This window comes from Chiloscyllium plagiosum, chromosome 1, assembly GCF_004010195.1.
Source record: "Chiloscyllium plagiosum isolate BGI_BamShark_2017 chromosome 1, ASM401019v2, whole genome shotgun sequence".
NCBI lineage: Eukaryota > Metazoa > Chordata > Chondrichthyes > Orectolobiformes > Hemiscylliidae > Chiloscyllium > Chiloscyllium plagiosum.
The window spans coordinates 136591489-136604807 of NC_057710.1; the positions used below are offsets into that span (position 1 = coordinate 136591489).

General features: G+C 37.8%; 1 protein-coding gene across 1 annotated transcript; it reads right to left on the reverse strand.

Annotated features, from left to right (window-relative positions):
• Positions 1-965: 965 nt before the first annotated feature.
• Positions 966-12168, reverse strand: LOC122553695 (fibrinogen alpha chain-like). Its single transcript, XM_043697881.1, has 6 exons — positions 12020-12168; positions 11538-11654; positions 11270-11453; positions 9533-9678; positions 5625-6605; positions 966-2454 (listed from the first exon to the last, which is right to left on the reverse strand). Exons 1-5 carry the CDS (start codon positions 12065-12067, stop codon positions 5664-5666), a joined length of 1437 nt encoding a protein of 478 aa, XP_043553816.1. The 5' UTR covers positions 12068-12168; the 3' UTR covers positions 966-2454; positions 5625-5663.
• Positions 12169-13319: the final 1151 nt, after the last annotated feature.

Here is a 13319-nt window from a genome sequence, read left to right on the forward strand (position 1 = left end):
ATGCACGTACGAATGCAGATTGATTCTTTGTATGAATGAGTTAAGCTTGAGACATTGAATGAATGAGAGAAACTCTACCCATTGAATTAATATGTACAGTTTGTTTCATTGAATGAATGAATGTAGCTGAAAATGTGTTGCTAGAATAGCACAGCAGGTCAGGCAGCATCCAAGGAGCAGGAGAATCGTTCTTTGCTATTGCACTGGCTTTCAACTACAAGCCATGTCCCCACAACCTCCTCGAATATCTAAAGGACCCAAGTGGTACATTTAGGTTGAGTGATTCTCTTCAAAGGGTATCAGTAGAATCAAAATGTGCAGCTATGAGATATTGTATTATGATTTTCTTTACTAACTCACTTGGAAGTGCTCTAAGTTTACTGGCCCGCATTTCCATTCATTCTTTCATAAAACAGCGTTTTTGTAGTACATTTTAATCTTGCAAAATAAAATCCCCTTCTCAGCTACCAACCCATGACTGTTTCTTTACACCTTTTAATTCTTATCAGTGTTCAAAGCTGTTTCTGTATCAAAGGCTACCCCCGGAATAAGTGTTAACACTGTAATCAGAATAATGCCAGCCACACCAGCATATCTGTATAACTTATTTGAAACAATGGACAAATTATAATATTAATTACAAAAGTAATTAACCATCTCACGCAGCCTGAATAGGGTGCAGGGTACCAGTTTCCTCCAACACTGCTTCCCACAACCTGCTGCTTTTTATCTTTTCAAAATTTCCTTATACACTATCTATTTCTATAACACTGTACTATTTCTAACTTTTGTTTGGGACTATCTTGTACTAATGTACAGATCTGTACTTTTAAAATACATATTAAATAGAGCACCTGCCTCCTTTAAGAAACTTACTATCAAAACAGTGCTTCTGTGAAACTGCATGAATGAATGCATAGGAACTGTCAAACACCGGCAATAGTAGATGAAATCTCATGACCCAGTTGTGGGAGATCAGTTTAATATCTTCTGCATTTTTATTTACTACACATATAATTACTCACTTAGATCATATAGGTCTAATATTTCTACTAACATTACTGGCAGCAAGGTATTGATATCCTAACTGTCAGTCTGGGAAGAGCAAAAGGTTACAATATACACACCAGTTTTTATACATATCCATTTGGCAGTTGGATCACGTGAAGGGTGCTTGACACGTACTGACAAAATAGTAACAAGGTTTACAGAGAACTGAACAAACAAGATGCAGTTACAAATTTACAAGTGTAGTAACACCATATTGTGAAAAAGAACAAAAACAAATGATCAGGTCAGGCTCTCTGGCCTAATGAGACTACAATTAACAGATTATGCTCCCAAAATTATGGGCGTAAAGATCTGCTTCCATATTAGAGCTTCTGTGTATTTCTATCCCATTTCAAGCATCAATCCTATTTTGTTATTCTCTATTTCAAGGGGAATCCTAATGTAAGCGCTTCCTCAATATTCCTTTCCTGTTAATGATAGACTCCAAAGACATTCCTACATTCCAATATTCACTCTAAGTCAAATTAAGGACTCGTTTCAGTCTCCAACTGCACATATTGCACAGTCTCATTATACAAGGACAGGGGTTTGTTTGGTTCTGTTGGCTGGATGACTGGTCTGTGATACGGTTCAATTCCCACAATTACTGTGATAGATTCTTCCTCTTCACCTCTCCCATGCTTGAGGTGTGGATGACTCTCTACTGGTTGTCTCAATCCAGTAGGAGTACAGCATATTTCACCTTTAATGCAAGATTAATTCAACAAATATTCAAATGATTCATCTTGTGATGATGTGTGATCAGAAGTAGACAATTGATGGATGCAAGACTTTAGAGACAGATCTACTGATTGTGGAGAATGGGCACGGAATAGTTCTGAAAGAAAATTGACTTTCCAAGGGTCAATCGGTACAGAGGAGGAATGGCAAATCGACTTTAGGTCAAGATTAAGAAGTATTTTTCTAATATATTACCTAGCAGAATTTCAAATGTGCTCACATTATTTACATCATGGTTTAACATTGATCATTTTTAATTTTGTTTGTTTCAGCAACTTAGAGTGCAAAATAGAGTCATAGAATGATAAAGTACAGGAGACAAATTAGCTCATTATGTCTTTTCAGCTCTTTTGAAAGAATTATCCAATTAGTGCCATTCCCACATTCTTTCCAAAAAGTATAGCAAATTTATTCGACTATTTATTCAATCAATCAAGCATATCATCCCTTTTCTGTACTTAACAGTGTCTTTGATCAATACTGCCACCATTTCTTTTGAAAATACCAAAAAAAGCCTCATGTTTGCTTTAAAATGTCTTTATTGATCTTCAAAAGGTGATCATTCTTTCTTTAAGCAATACATGAATTGAGAAGATCGTTAATAAAATCATTGATAAGAGCTGGGAGTCAGGTTAAAGATGGTCTCCATTCCCTGTTGATTTGCTGCAAAACAAAACAAAGGTTTCTTGAGTTTTTAGACAAATTGCACGACATCTATCAAAAGCAGGAGAAGATGTCTCAGTCATGTAGGAAACATTTATCCCTCAAACAGTTATCTGGTTATTTATCTCACTGCTTGGGATGTGTTGAGGCCATCAGAGAAGCTTTATAGATGCTCATTATCTAAACTCTTCTACAGAAGTGAACCTAATACAGTCAGCATTATACTATAGACCAAATATATCAAGGGGTTTCTTCTTTTATTTGTTTTCAGTTACCTTGTTTTTAAGTGTTTGATACAATCAAAACTATAATTATTCCTGTAACTATTCCAATTGATTTTAATTCATATTCTCACTAAATATTGAGAAGGCTAAATATTTAGAATATTTTAGTATCTCACTGGAACTTTATTGTGGACAAAATTCTGTTGTACTGTTCTTTATATTTTGTTTCAAAATTTTTACCATATATTTTTATCCATCTTTCTTCAGCTAGAGCTCCATTACAAGGAGTAAAGTTTAGATTAGACTTTTTTTTTAGATTACATTACAGTGTGGAAACAGGCCCTACGGCCCAACAAGTCCACACCAACCCGCCGAAGCACAACCCACCCATACCCCTTACCTAACACTACAGGCAATTTAGCATGGCCAATTCACCTGACCTGCACATCTTTGGACTGTGGGAGGAAACCCATGCAAACAGGGGGAGAATGTGCTAAAACTTCACACAGTCAGTCGCCTGAGGCAGGAATTGAACCTGGGTCTCTGGCGCTGTGAGGCAGCAGTGCTAATCACTGTGACACTGTGCCACCCACATCGATCCCTTGTGTAATCCCAAGTCCTCTTATAATGTGCAATCCTGAAGGTCCATTAGGAACTATAAAAATGAAAGTAAAAGGAAGAACCCACTGTTAGGCCATTACTTCAGACTTCATGGGTATCGTTTGGTTTCTGCATCTATTTCTCACTTATATACTCTCCTTCAGCAGCAGCATCCAAAGACAAGCCATTAGGTTCCATGTAAGCAATAATGACACCTCGTTCTGCCTCACTGCCAGTTCTGCCAAATCCTCCACTGCCTCGATGTTGTCATCATGTTTGTGTAACGTTCAGTGAACATGAGCTCTAATTCCTTGTAGAAAGCACACAAAGACTGAAGTCATTGCTTTCAGCCCTTACGATTACCACAATTCCACAATTACCAATTTCAATTCACTCTTGGCCACTGCTTCAGGCTGAAACAGATTGTTCGATACCTCTGATCTATTTGATCCAGATGTGAACTTCTGCCTTTATTTTTTCTAACACAAAACAGCTATTCCCAGCACTATAACATCATCCACCTGTGTGCCTGTCTTAGGACCCATACAGCTAAAACACTCATTACTTCCTTTATTACTTCCTACTCCAATGTTCTTCTCACTGGCCACCCATCAAATACCATCTACAAACTTGAGCTCATCCCAAACTATTCTGCACACATCCTAATGCATAGTTCATCTGCTCAACAATACGGCCAGAGAGAGAAATCCTACTGCTGCTTCTCCTTCTGAGCCACATATTACCCAGCAATCCCCCACACTACCATTAACCTTTCCCCTCACATTCCTTTCTGAGGGCTACCTTTTGACTTTCAGAGGTTACGTTTTAGTGTTCAGAGGATATTTTTCATTCTCACTAGCTCATTTATGAGGTGATGCCATCAGGTAGTAATAATATCTTCTATACATGTATTGAGATACTGGGTATTTTCATACAATTGAAACAGTATTAGAAGAATTCAGAAATCTATCTAAACAACCGTCCATTAAAGTTAAAGCTGTAGTACACAAACATTAATTTCTTAGGCATCACAGCAATTAAATTGGAAATTTTAACAGACACAAGTTAGCAATAAAACTATTTTTTCAAAATAGCTAACTCACATCAACATGCAGCATACAACATTTCAATACATGCTTCTGGGAAAATGCGAGTACAGAAGTGCACATAGCATGGAACATGCTATGTGCACATTGGAACATTGGAACATTGGAAGCACTGGTTGCCACCTGGAATTATGATGTAATTGAAATAACTAACTCAACTAAAATAAAGGAAGAGTAGGTGATTCTTTTCATACGCAGTGAGTTTTTATTATTGGGACTGTACTATCTGAAAGGGTTTTAGAAGCAAATTCAAAGCAAATTAGATGAATAGTTGAAGGCAAAATACTCAGTCGGCCATGGAGATAGAGCAGAAAAATTGATTTAAGTAAGTGTCTTTCTTGAAACTTGCTTGGTCACAGGCAACTGACCTGTGAGATGTAGTTTTGGGGTATTTGGGTAGAATTTTGCTGCTTCTTTGATTGTGGGTTTGGAAGTAGGGGCTTTTGAGTCATGACCAGGAAAATAGACAGGAACCAAGTTGAAGTGGATCTCTGATGCATTTCCCCAAGCACAGAACTTTCTCTGAGTTGGACTGAGAAGAAGATTAGTTACTTGCTCCGAAAATGCAGGTCTTGCTCATTAAGGTCACAACTACAAGGAATTTTGCACTTGTGGCTGAACCTGCATCCTGCCCCACCCACCGCTGTCACATGTGGAGGTAGCCAGCTCAATGAAGGCAGAAAACTGGTTGGCCACTGAAGCTTCATGTAGCCCAAAGGGAATCAGCTTACATGAAAGGCCAAAATAATGGCCGAGACTGATGGGATGGAATAACTTTCCTCCATTTCAATTGACCTTTTGATTTAGAATCTGATGACTTGTATTTGTGTAGGCTGGTGAAAGCATCTCTAGTGTCTACTGAGGCACTAGAGTTGCCAGCCATTTAATTGGCTTTGCAATATTGGGAGCCCTGTTCACTGTCCTCAACTGGATAGCAAGCAAGTCTGAGCTTAGCTCTTTGCTTAATATTATTTTGCTTAATATTATTTTGTTCATCATCATCGTTCATCATTGTTGACCATTAAATACATTCTTTGGAAGTATATGAAAATATTTCAACTTTCTTTTGAGATTACAAACACTATTTCAACTAAAAGTAAAACATTAGCTTATTAAGGCTCAGTTTGTCCCAGGAAACAATATATAGATTCCATGGTTATATTTTCTTTACTGTCGTCTAATTCTACACATAAAAGGAATCAGCCATTTCCAGAAATATGATCACACTTACGAAACCTACCTTTTCTAAGTGTTGTTTTCATTTAATTATTGTTTCCTTCTAAAACGTTTTAATACCTGGATCACTTCCTCCAGTTTCATCTTCAGATAGACGGGCAACATCATGATTTGAATCTTCAGTTGCTTTGAATCCCTTAGTACCACCAACACTGGATGAGTGTTGACTTCTTGATGCATAACTAATTGTTTTGCTTGAACCACTAGCCCCATCTAGTGGGCCCAAATGATCTTCATGACGAAAAGTAGAAAAATCAGTGGTAAAGTCTCCTACGTTTTGAAAATCACCTATCTCATCAGAAGATATGTATGTTTTTGTGTGAACTACAGTCTTAGACGCAGTTGATTTAACTCCAGAATTTAGTAAGCTTCCTAAACCATCATCTACATGATGTGAAGATGTGCGTGTCTCAGTTAAAGTGGCAGTCGAACCCTTAGTCCTACCATCTAATCCATATTTCGCCATTAGCTCATCTATTGAAAGAGGAAAAGAACCAGAATCAACCTCTGTTGTGACTGTTTTAGTAACTTCACCTTGTTTTGAAACAGTTGTTTTGGTGGTCACTGACCGATCTGAATGGAAAATGTTTTGATCTGGATGTGAAAATTCACTGACTACTTTATGACTGCTTCCAGTGCTAATGCTACTACTGGTCAGATGAGTTTTGCTAACACTTGGATCTTTTATATTTTCTTCTAGGATGAGCGTCCTAACATCTGCTCCTTCCCAAACATTAGGATACAATGTTGTTTCTGGCACATATTTAGTTTCAAAAGATTTATATTTGCTGTCAATTGCACAATCCTTAGTATTCCCAGTTTTAAGTGACGCAGTTAGCTTCTCAGACAGATTATTCTCCATGCTGTCGGAAGTTATTGACGTAATATTTTTCTCCATTTCCTCATTCAGATTTTTATCAATGATGTAAGCAAATGATTTTGCACAAGATCCTTTGCAAGCTCGTAGCTTGATATCAATATCCACCTATCAAATAAACAGAATTTAAAAGTTGGTAAGAAAATAAATGTATAGCTTATAATGCATTTTAAATTGAAATATTGTTCTTTGTCAACTTTCAAACTATTTAAAAAGAACAATGGCACTTAATATTATTCAGATCAGCAAAACTGCAGCTATCAAAGCATTAAATACCAAAACTTCTTCAAACATTTCTTATTACGTTCATAAGAATAATGGGAAAACTTTTAACTAATCATGTACTTAATTAACTGAATTTATAGAATGAGGCGACTGCACATTGTGGATGACAGACACAGCAACATCATAACCTCACATGGGTGGAGTATGGGAATGTGCTGCTGTCTGCTGTTGGGGTCAAAAGCTACAGGTTCATCTAAAAGTCATAGAGTCATAGAGATCTACAGCATGGAAACAGACCTTTCAGTCCAACCCGTCCATGCTGACCAGATATCCCAACCCAATCTAGTCCCACCTGCCAGCACCCAGCCCACATCCCTCCAAACCCTTCCTATTCATATACCCATCCAAATGCCTCTTAAATGTTGCAATTGTACCAGCCTTCACCACATCCTCTAGCAGCTCATTCCATACACGTACCATCGTCTGCATGAAAAAGTTGCCCCTTAGGTCTCTTTTATATCTTTCCCCTCTCACTCTAAACCTATGCCTTCTAGTTCTGGACTCCCCGACTCCAGGGAAAAGACTTTGTCTATTTCCGCTATCCATGCCCCTCATATTTTTGTAAACCTCTATAAAGTCACCCCTCAGCCTCTGACGCTCCATTGCAGCTTCTCTAGGAGGGCCTCTTTGCTTACACAAGTTGTTAAGTGAATGAATACTGTAGGCAACAGGCTTACCAGCATTTGCTTTCCCCAATTACAAGCATATTGACTAATGCTTCATGCCAGTTCCATTGTGTATTTTTTGCAAAAGGAGCAATCATTTTGATATCATCTGCAGTAATAACTAGAAAAAAGTGGGAAATACCATATGCCCACTGGTGTGGTCAACACTGTCTTCGTGTAACCTATCAGTGAAAGGTTGGAATGCTTGTTTAAGAAAGGCAGTAGGTCCTATTAAAGTGTTAAACAACATTCTATGACAGATATAGCCCAATATCCAATACAAGTTGGCACTGCTCGAAGTACAATTTCAATTGGTGTTCCAACTAAAAAGATGCCTGAAAAACAAATCTTAATTTATCTTTATGGATTCAAAACTAGCACAATTGTTCCTTCAGGCTCTAAAAATATAAAATTCAGTCTGATTCAAGAACCATTCAGCACTGGACCAAATATTTTCCAGGGCCAGGTCTTGCTGTGTTATCCAATGCTTTTTAACTGACCAGAATGAATAGGTCATTCCTGGGTGCCTATTTTCTACCTGGAGCTTGCTGCTGTTGTGCATACAAGGTCTGCTGCGTAAAATTGACTGGAACACAGTTGGAACTATCAGGTAGTCGACAAACACAGAGGAAATCCCCAATTAATTAAGGGAACGGAATGGGATCCACCTTGCTTACATTCTAATTCCATCCTCCAGCCACCCAAACACCATTTCAGTTGATCTGAAAAGTATGCAACCTTTCAGGGCTACCTTTTTAAGCACATCTACTACTCAGCCATTGTAAACTTTGGACAATGCCAGAAAGCAATTACATAAAATTCAGAAGGAATCAGCATGCTACTTCATGCTCAATACCAACGAAGATAACTCTAAGCCTGTAGGAGATAAAGGATTTTGATTTTGCAATCTTCAGTTTCCCCATATGACAAGAGGCAGTTAGCTGCCTTGAAGCATACGTCCAGTAGGCCAGGGTTAGCTAATGGTCTTGGCAGGTTGGTCTGTTGATAGATTCAACCTCTACACCTTTTCTACACCACCTCACAGTGATGGCATGGCTGATTTCTTTTATATTTCATTTGATTTTTCTTTTACAAACTTGGTGAGAGAACACATTCATGTTGAAATGTTCTCTCAGTTACTTACATTGTCTGCTGCTTCTCTCGAGCTGGATTGCCTCTCGTTGGCCTTCAAGCCTAAGAGCTAGCATGCAGCCGTTAAATGGACAGAGAGTCTGTCTGCATGCCAATCAAGGCAGAATTTCCAAATAATAACGTTTCCTCCGAGCGACAGATTCCAAACCCAGAAATAGACATGACTCGTATCTTTCAGCCTAATTTTATTTTAATCCACCTTCAAAGTAAATGCTTTAATTGTTGCAAACAAATGCCTGTAAACTTCTACTAAAATCCAGCTTGCTGCACCTAACAAAAAAATTCTTTGAGTCATAGTCAGAGAGATGTACAGTGTGGAAATAGACCCTTCGGTCCAATTCATCCATGCCGACCAGATATCTAGATAAACCTAATCCCATTTTCCAGCATTTAGACCCTATCCCTCTAAATTCTTCCTTTTCATATAACCATCCTGATTGCTTTTAAATATTGTAATTGTGCCAGCCTTCACCACTTCCCCTAGCAGCTCATTTCATATATGCACCATCCTCAGAGTGAAAAAGTTGTTATTTAGGTGCCTTTTAAACCTTTCCCCCTCACCTTAAATATATCTTGTATTGGAATATCTTAAGCATTAAACAGCAGTACCCCAAATGTCTTATTTGTTTCCAAAGCAGAGTTTACCCTATTTTTCTGCATGTTGTGCTATCCTGAACAGACACTACTTTGATTTGCACTCAACGGAAGTGTAATATTCAGAAGTGCACACAATTACACTTTTGTGATGATGAAAAATGATTGCATAGTCTGTTTTTAAAAAAACTGCCTGCAATATAACAAAATAAAAAAGTTCGATTTTGCAAATATGCCATAAATTAATAAATTTGACAATACATTATAAAATATGAACAGAACTCTTTCCGCACAGTGCAAGAATTTAGTGGGACACTAATATTTTACTGCACTGCTTACCTCCAACCTTGAGATTTCTTTGTATTGTTCTATTATATTGTTTTTTAGTATGTTTTCTCTGGCAATGTGGTCATCAACTTTTTTCTGCAAGTCGATAAGTTTGTAATTCAGAGGATTCATCTCTTCTTGACAGCTGTCCTCAATTTCTAAAAATCAGCAAATGATACAATAATTCGAGTGGAAATTAATATGATTGAAATGGGCTACTAATAAATATATTTAAATTCTCAGAATGAACGTTTATTTTTTAGATTTAAAACAGAGTGAGGAAGGAATGAAAACAATTATCTTTTTATTAACTAATTTAGGCTGATTGAAATTTTCAATGTTCATGGGTAGTTTTGTTTTGTTTTGAGTGCAGAAAATCTGTAATAGTGACTTGATATTTTGCTGCATGGGTGTTTTGCGTGGTCTGTTTGATGAGTGAACCTACTGGTCGAATTACTTTATGGGTAGTAGCTGGAGTTACCACATGTACATGACACATTGGCTGCTGAGAATCGCTGGAGGGGTGGGAATGTGGATGGAGATACAAACAAAGAAAAGTAAGGGAGGCCCAACAATAAATTTTCCAAGCTGGACAGACTGTGTTTGTGAGAGTTGGGAAAAGATTTAATGATAAGCATGAGGACAGCACTAGTGGGATGGGGATGGCATGAAAGAGATGGAAGGAATAAGATGGGGATGTATAATAAGATTGGAATTGGGAGAGTGGAATAGCATGGGAGGAAGGATTTTGCTTAGCGGGGTGGCTTGGGAGTGGGTAGATGACATGATAGAACTGGCTCAGGGTGGGAAAGAGGCTTTGATGGAATTTGTTTGGAAGTTATAATTTGTGCAATTAGTGAAGAATCACTAGATTTGAATTTAAAGAATACATAGTATTGAATGAAGAGATGAAGCAGCTAATAAAAGTCTATACTTAACAGTTAGTCTATCCCTATTGGGAATGTCACCACATACAAACAATGATGAAATGATTAATATTATTGCAAAGCATGTATCTTAAATAAAAATGTTACCTTGGAAGAAGATTGGTAGTTAGCAAATTGCTTTCTTTCATGATAGATGCAAGAATTAAAATGGGCAGATTTCAAGGAAATTGTTTGTTTATTCCTGGAATAATAAAGAACTAACTCATAATAAAAAAGCATTTCTAATAACCACAAACAAACCACAACTCTTGGTGGAGTTTGAACTATACTCCTCGCTCTGTTAATAGGCACGTGGAGAGCTTTGTGGAACTTTATTCAGAGTGAAAACTTCTGATTCTGCAAAAGCAATTGGTGAAATAAGAGCTAGGAAACTTGTATTTAAAGAATAGTTGTTGCAATGAAGGCACCAGTTAATCCACATCTCTTTGCTAATCTTGATTTCACTGGTAAAGGGGAAACAAGGGAAAATATAACTGCAGCCACAAAAGAAAAACCTTCCCACACAACCCATAGTCAGCAGTTCAACTTTAAGGTGAAGCTGACTAAACACAAAAAGTGAATATTTTTTCAAAAACGAAGGTGCTCCAAATCAGAAACAAAAACAGAAATTACTGGAAAATCTCAGCAGGTCTGGCAGCATCTGTGTTAATGCTTCGGGCACAGTAACTCTTCTTCAGAACATTCAATGGATGCTGCCAGCAACCTACTGAGATTTTCCAGCTATTTCTGTGATCAATTTCAAACCACAGAAATAAAAGCTGAAACTTTCTTTAAGCAACACCAACACTTCACAACAACTCACTTCCAATTTGCTCCACAATCTTTTTCATTCTGTTGGTAGTTTCGATCACAGTTACCTGAGTATCCCAAAATGTTCTGGAATACTCGTTCTTGTACTGTTGAAACTTTTCAATTCTGTCGTTATTTTTGCGACTCCAAGACTCGATTGATCCAAGAATTCTGCACCCAGATGGACATTTAGGGCCCTGTTGGGTTAAAGCAGAAATATATTGCCCTAGTTATTAGCAATGCATTATTTCACAAAAAAAAGAAGCAATATAACAGCTTACCCATTCTTCATCAGTACAAAGTGGGCTTGACGACACCGAATGGTGTCTGGATTTCATTTGGTTTTCGACTACTTCAGGTCTAGGACCCCGAGGCTTGAGAGCCTGTTCAGTCCATATCTACAAACAGAAGAAAGCAAAAGACATTTGTTACAAAGACACCATCCATGTTCTCTTGGAGCATTTGAAGCTTGGCAAGAGTTTGCTGTTAAAACAATCCAACAACCAACTCACTCTTTTTTGCTAAAACAAAGAATTGTTTGTGGATGTTGAAATTATGAAACTCAGCAGAGTTCCCCTTACTTCATTCCCAAGCATGCTGTCAGATCTGCTGAATTTCACCAGCAATTCTGTTTTAGCTTCATTTATTTTCAATAGTAAATATTTGTTTGTAAGAAACCAGGGAAGGAAATCAAAATGTGCAGCTTTGACTTGTTGAACAGCTGAATCTGTACTTAGCTCCCTGTTAAAGAAAGGAAACTTACCAAACCAATGGAACATAGTATCAAACCCAAGGTCAGTATTGCCTTCATTTTACCAGCTCTGCAGCAATCACTTGAGAAAATGCCTCTTCTCTCTCCTTTTCATCAAATTTCAACCCTAAAATCACCATCAGACTATGCATGGACATCCTGTTTACCTGAAATGTGGAAATCATGTTAATTATTTACCATTCAACTGTTGCACAAAATTCTGTCCCTGTCTTTGACCCTTTGAAATGTCTATTGACAGATCAAAGATCAGAGTTCTATGCAAAGAGCTTCTATAATTACCACCTACTTCGCAAAGAATTGGTAAGTGGAACATTGCATTCTAAATAGATCATCAAGCACAGGAAATTAAGTAATGTCCCAATCAGGGGACAAACTAAAGAAGCAGTGGGTGAATTTCAGCCTTCCAACATACTCAGAGAAAAGGGCATATTGAAATGCCCTTTTCAATAATCAGCAATGTAGTCAGAAGGTCATATAACATTAGGGGTTGGGCAGCTTCACTGAGAAAAGACTGGGTGCCCTAATGATGCAGAGTGACCAAACTGCACTAGTAACTAACCCAGTCAGTTTCAAATCCCTGGACACAACAACTTGGAAGGGCTTTTGAGGAAGCTTTTCAGCCAGCTGGTTGTCTTATTGTCTGTGCTTTCACTTCACTCACATGCTCTTTTCTCAAAGGATTCCTTCTGTAACTAACTAACTGACTTCCCCATTTCAGCATAGTGGCATCTCTGATGATGGGAGGCAGTATAAAAGTGAGAATGTCACTGGGGCTGCGCAATGCAGTGATGGAGGAAAAAATAAATGAGCTGAGTCTGTTCACCATGGAACAGAGGAGGCTGAAGGCATGTTTGAGGGAGATATATGAAACTGAGTGACCTAGATCAAATGGGTGAGAAGGATCTAAATAGAAAGTTCATTGACAAGTATTATAGATTTGAAGTAGTTGGCAGAAAGATTACATGAAGAGGGAAAATACTCATTCACATGGATTTTTCCCTTACATCTCCTCGAAACATTCTTGACCCTTACCTTAATTAAACGCCCTGGTTATTGATGCCTGAGCCAAGGGGAAAAGTTCTTTCCTATCTGCTCTATCAATGCTACTCATAATTATATGTATTTTGACCATTCACCCCGCTGATATCGAGATTGCAACTCTCCCCGCTGATATTGTCCCCTTAAGGCATTGGGGCATGTAGATAAGTGTTTAAGAAGGCATACGAGATATTTGCCTTCAATGACTAAGGCATAGAGCTTAAAAGCAGGAACTGGAACTGTATATAACATT

Coding starts and splice junctions, on each gene's coding strand:
- LOC122553695 (XM_043697881.1), bottom strand. CDS start 12,067: ATGAAGGCAATACTGACCTTGGGTTTGATACTATGTTCCATTGGTTTG. Junction 11,655..12,019: donor TACTATGTTCCATTGGTTTG/GTAAGTTTCCTT, acceptor TTCTGTTTGTAG/ATATGGACTGAACAGGCTCT. Junction 9,679..11,269: donor GATTGTGGAGCAAATTGGAA/GTGAGTTGTTGT, acceptor GCTGATTTTTAG/AAATTGAGGACAGCTGTCAA.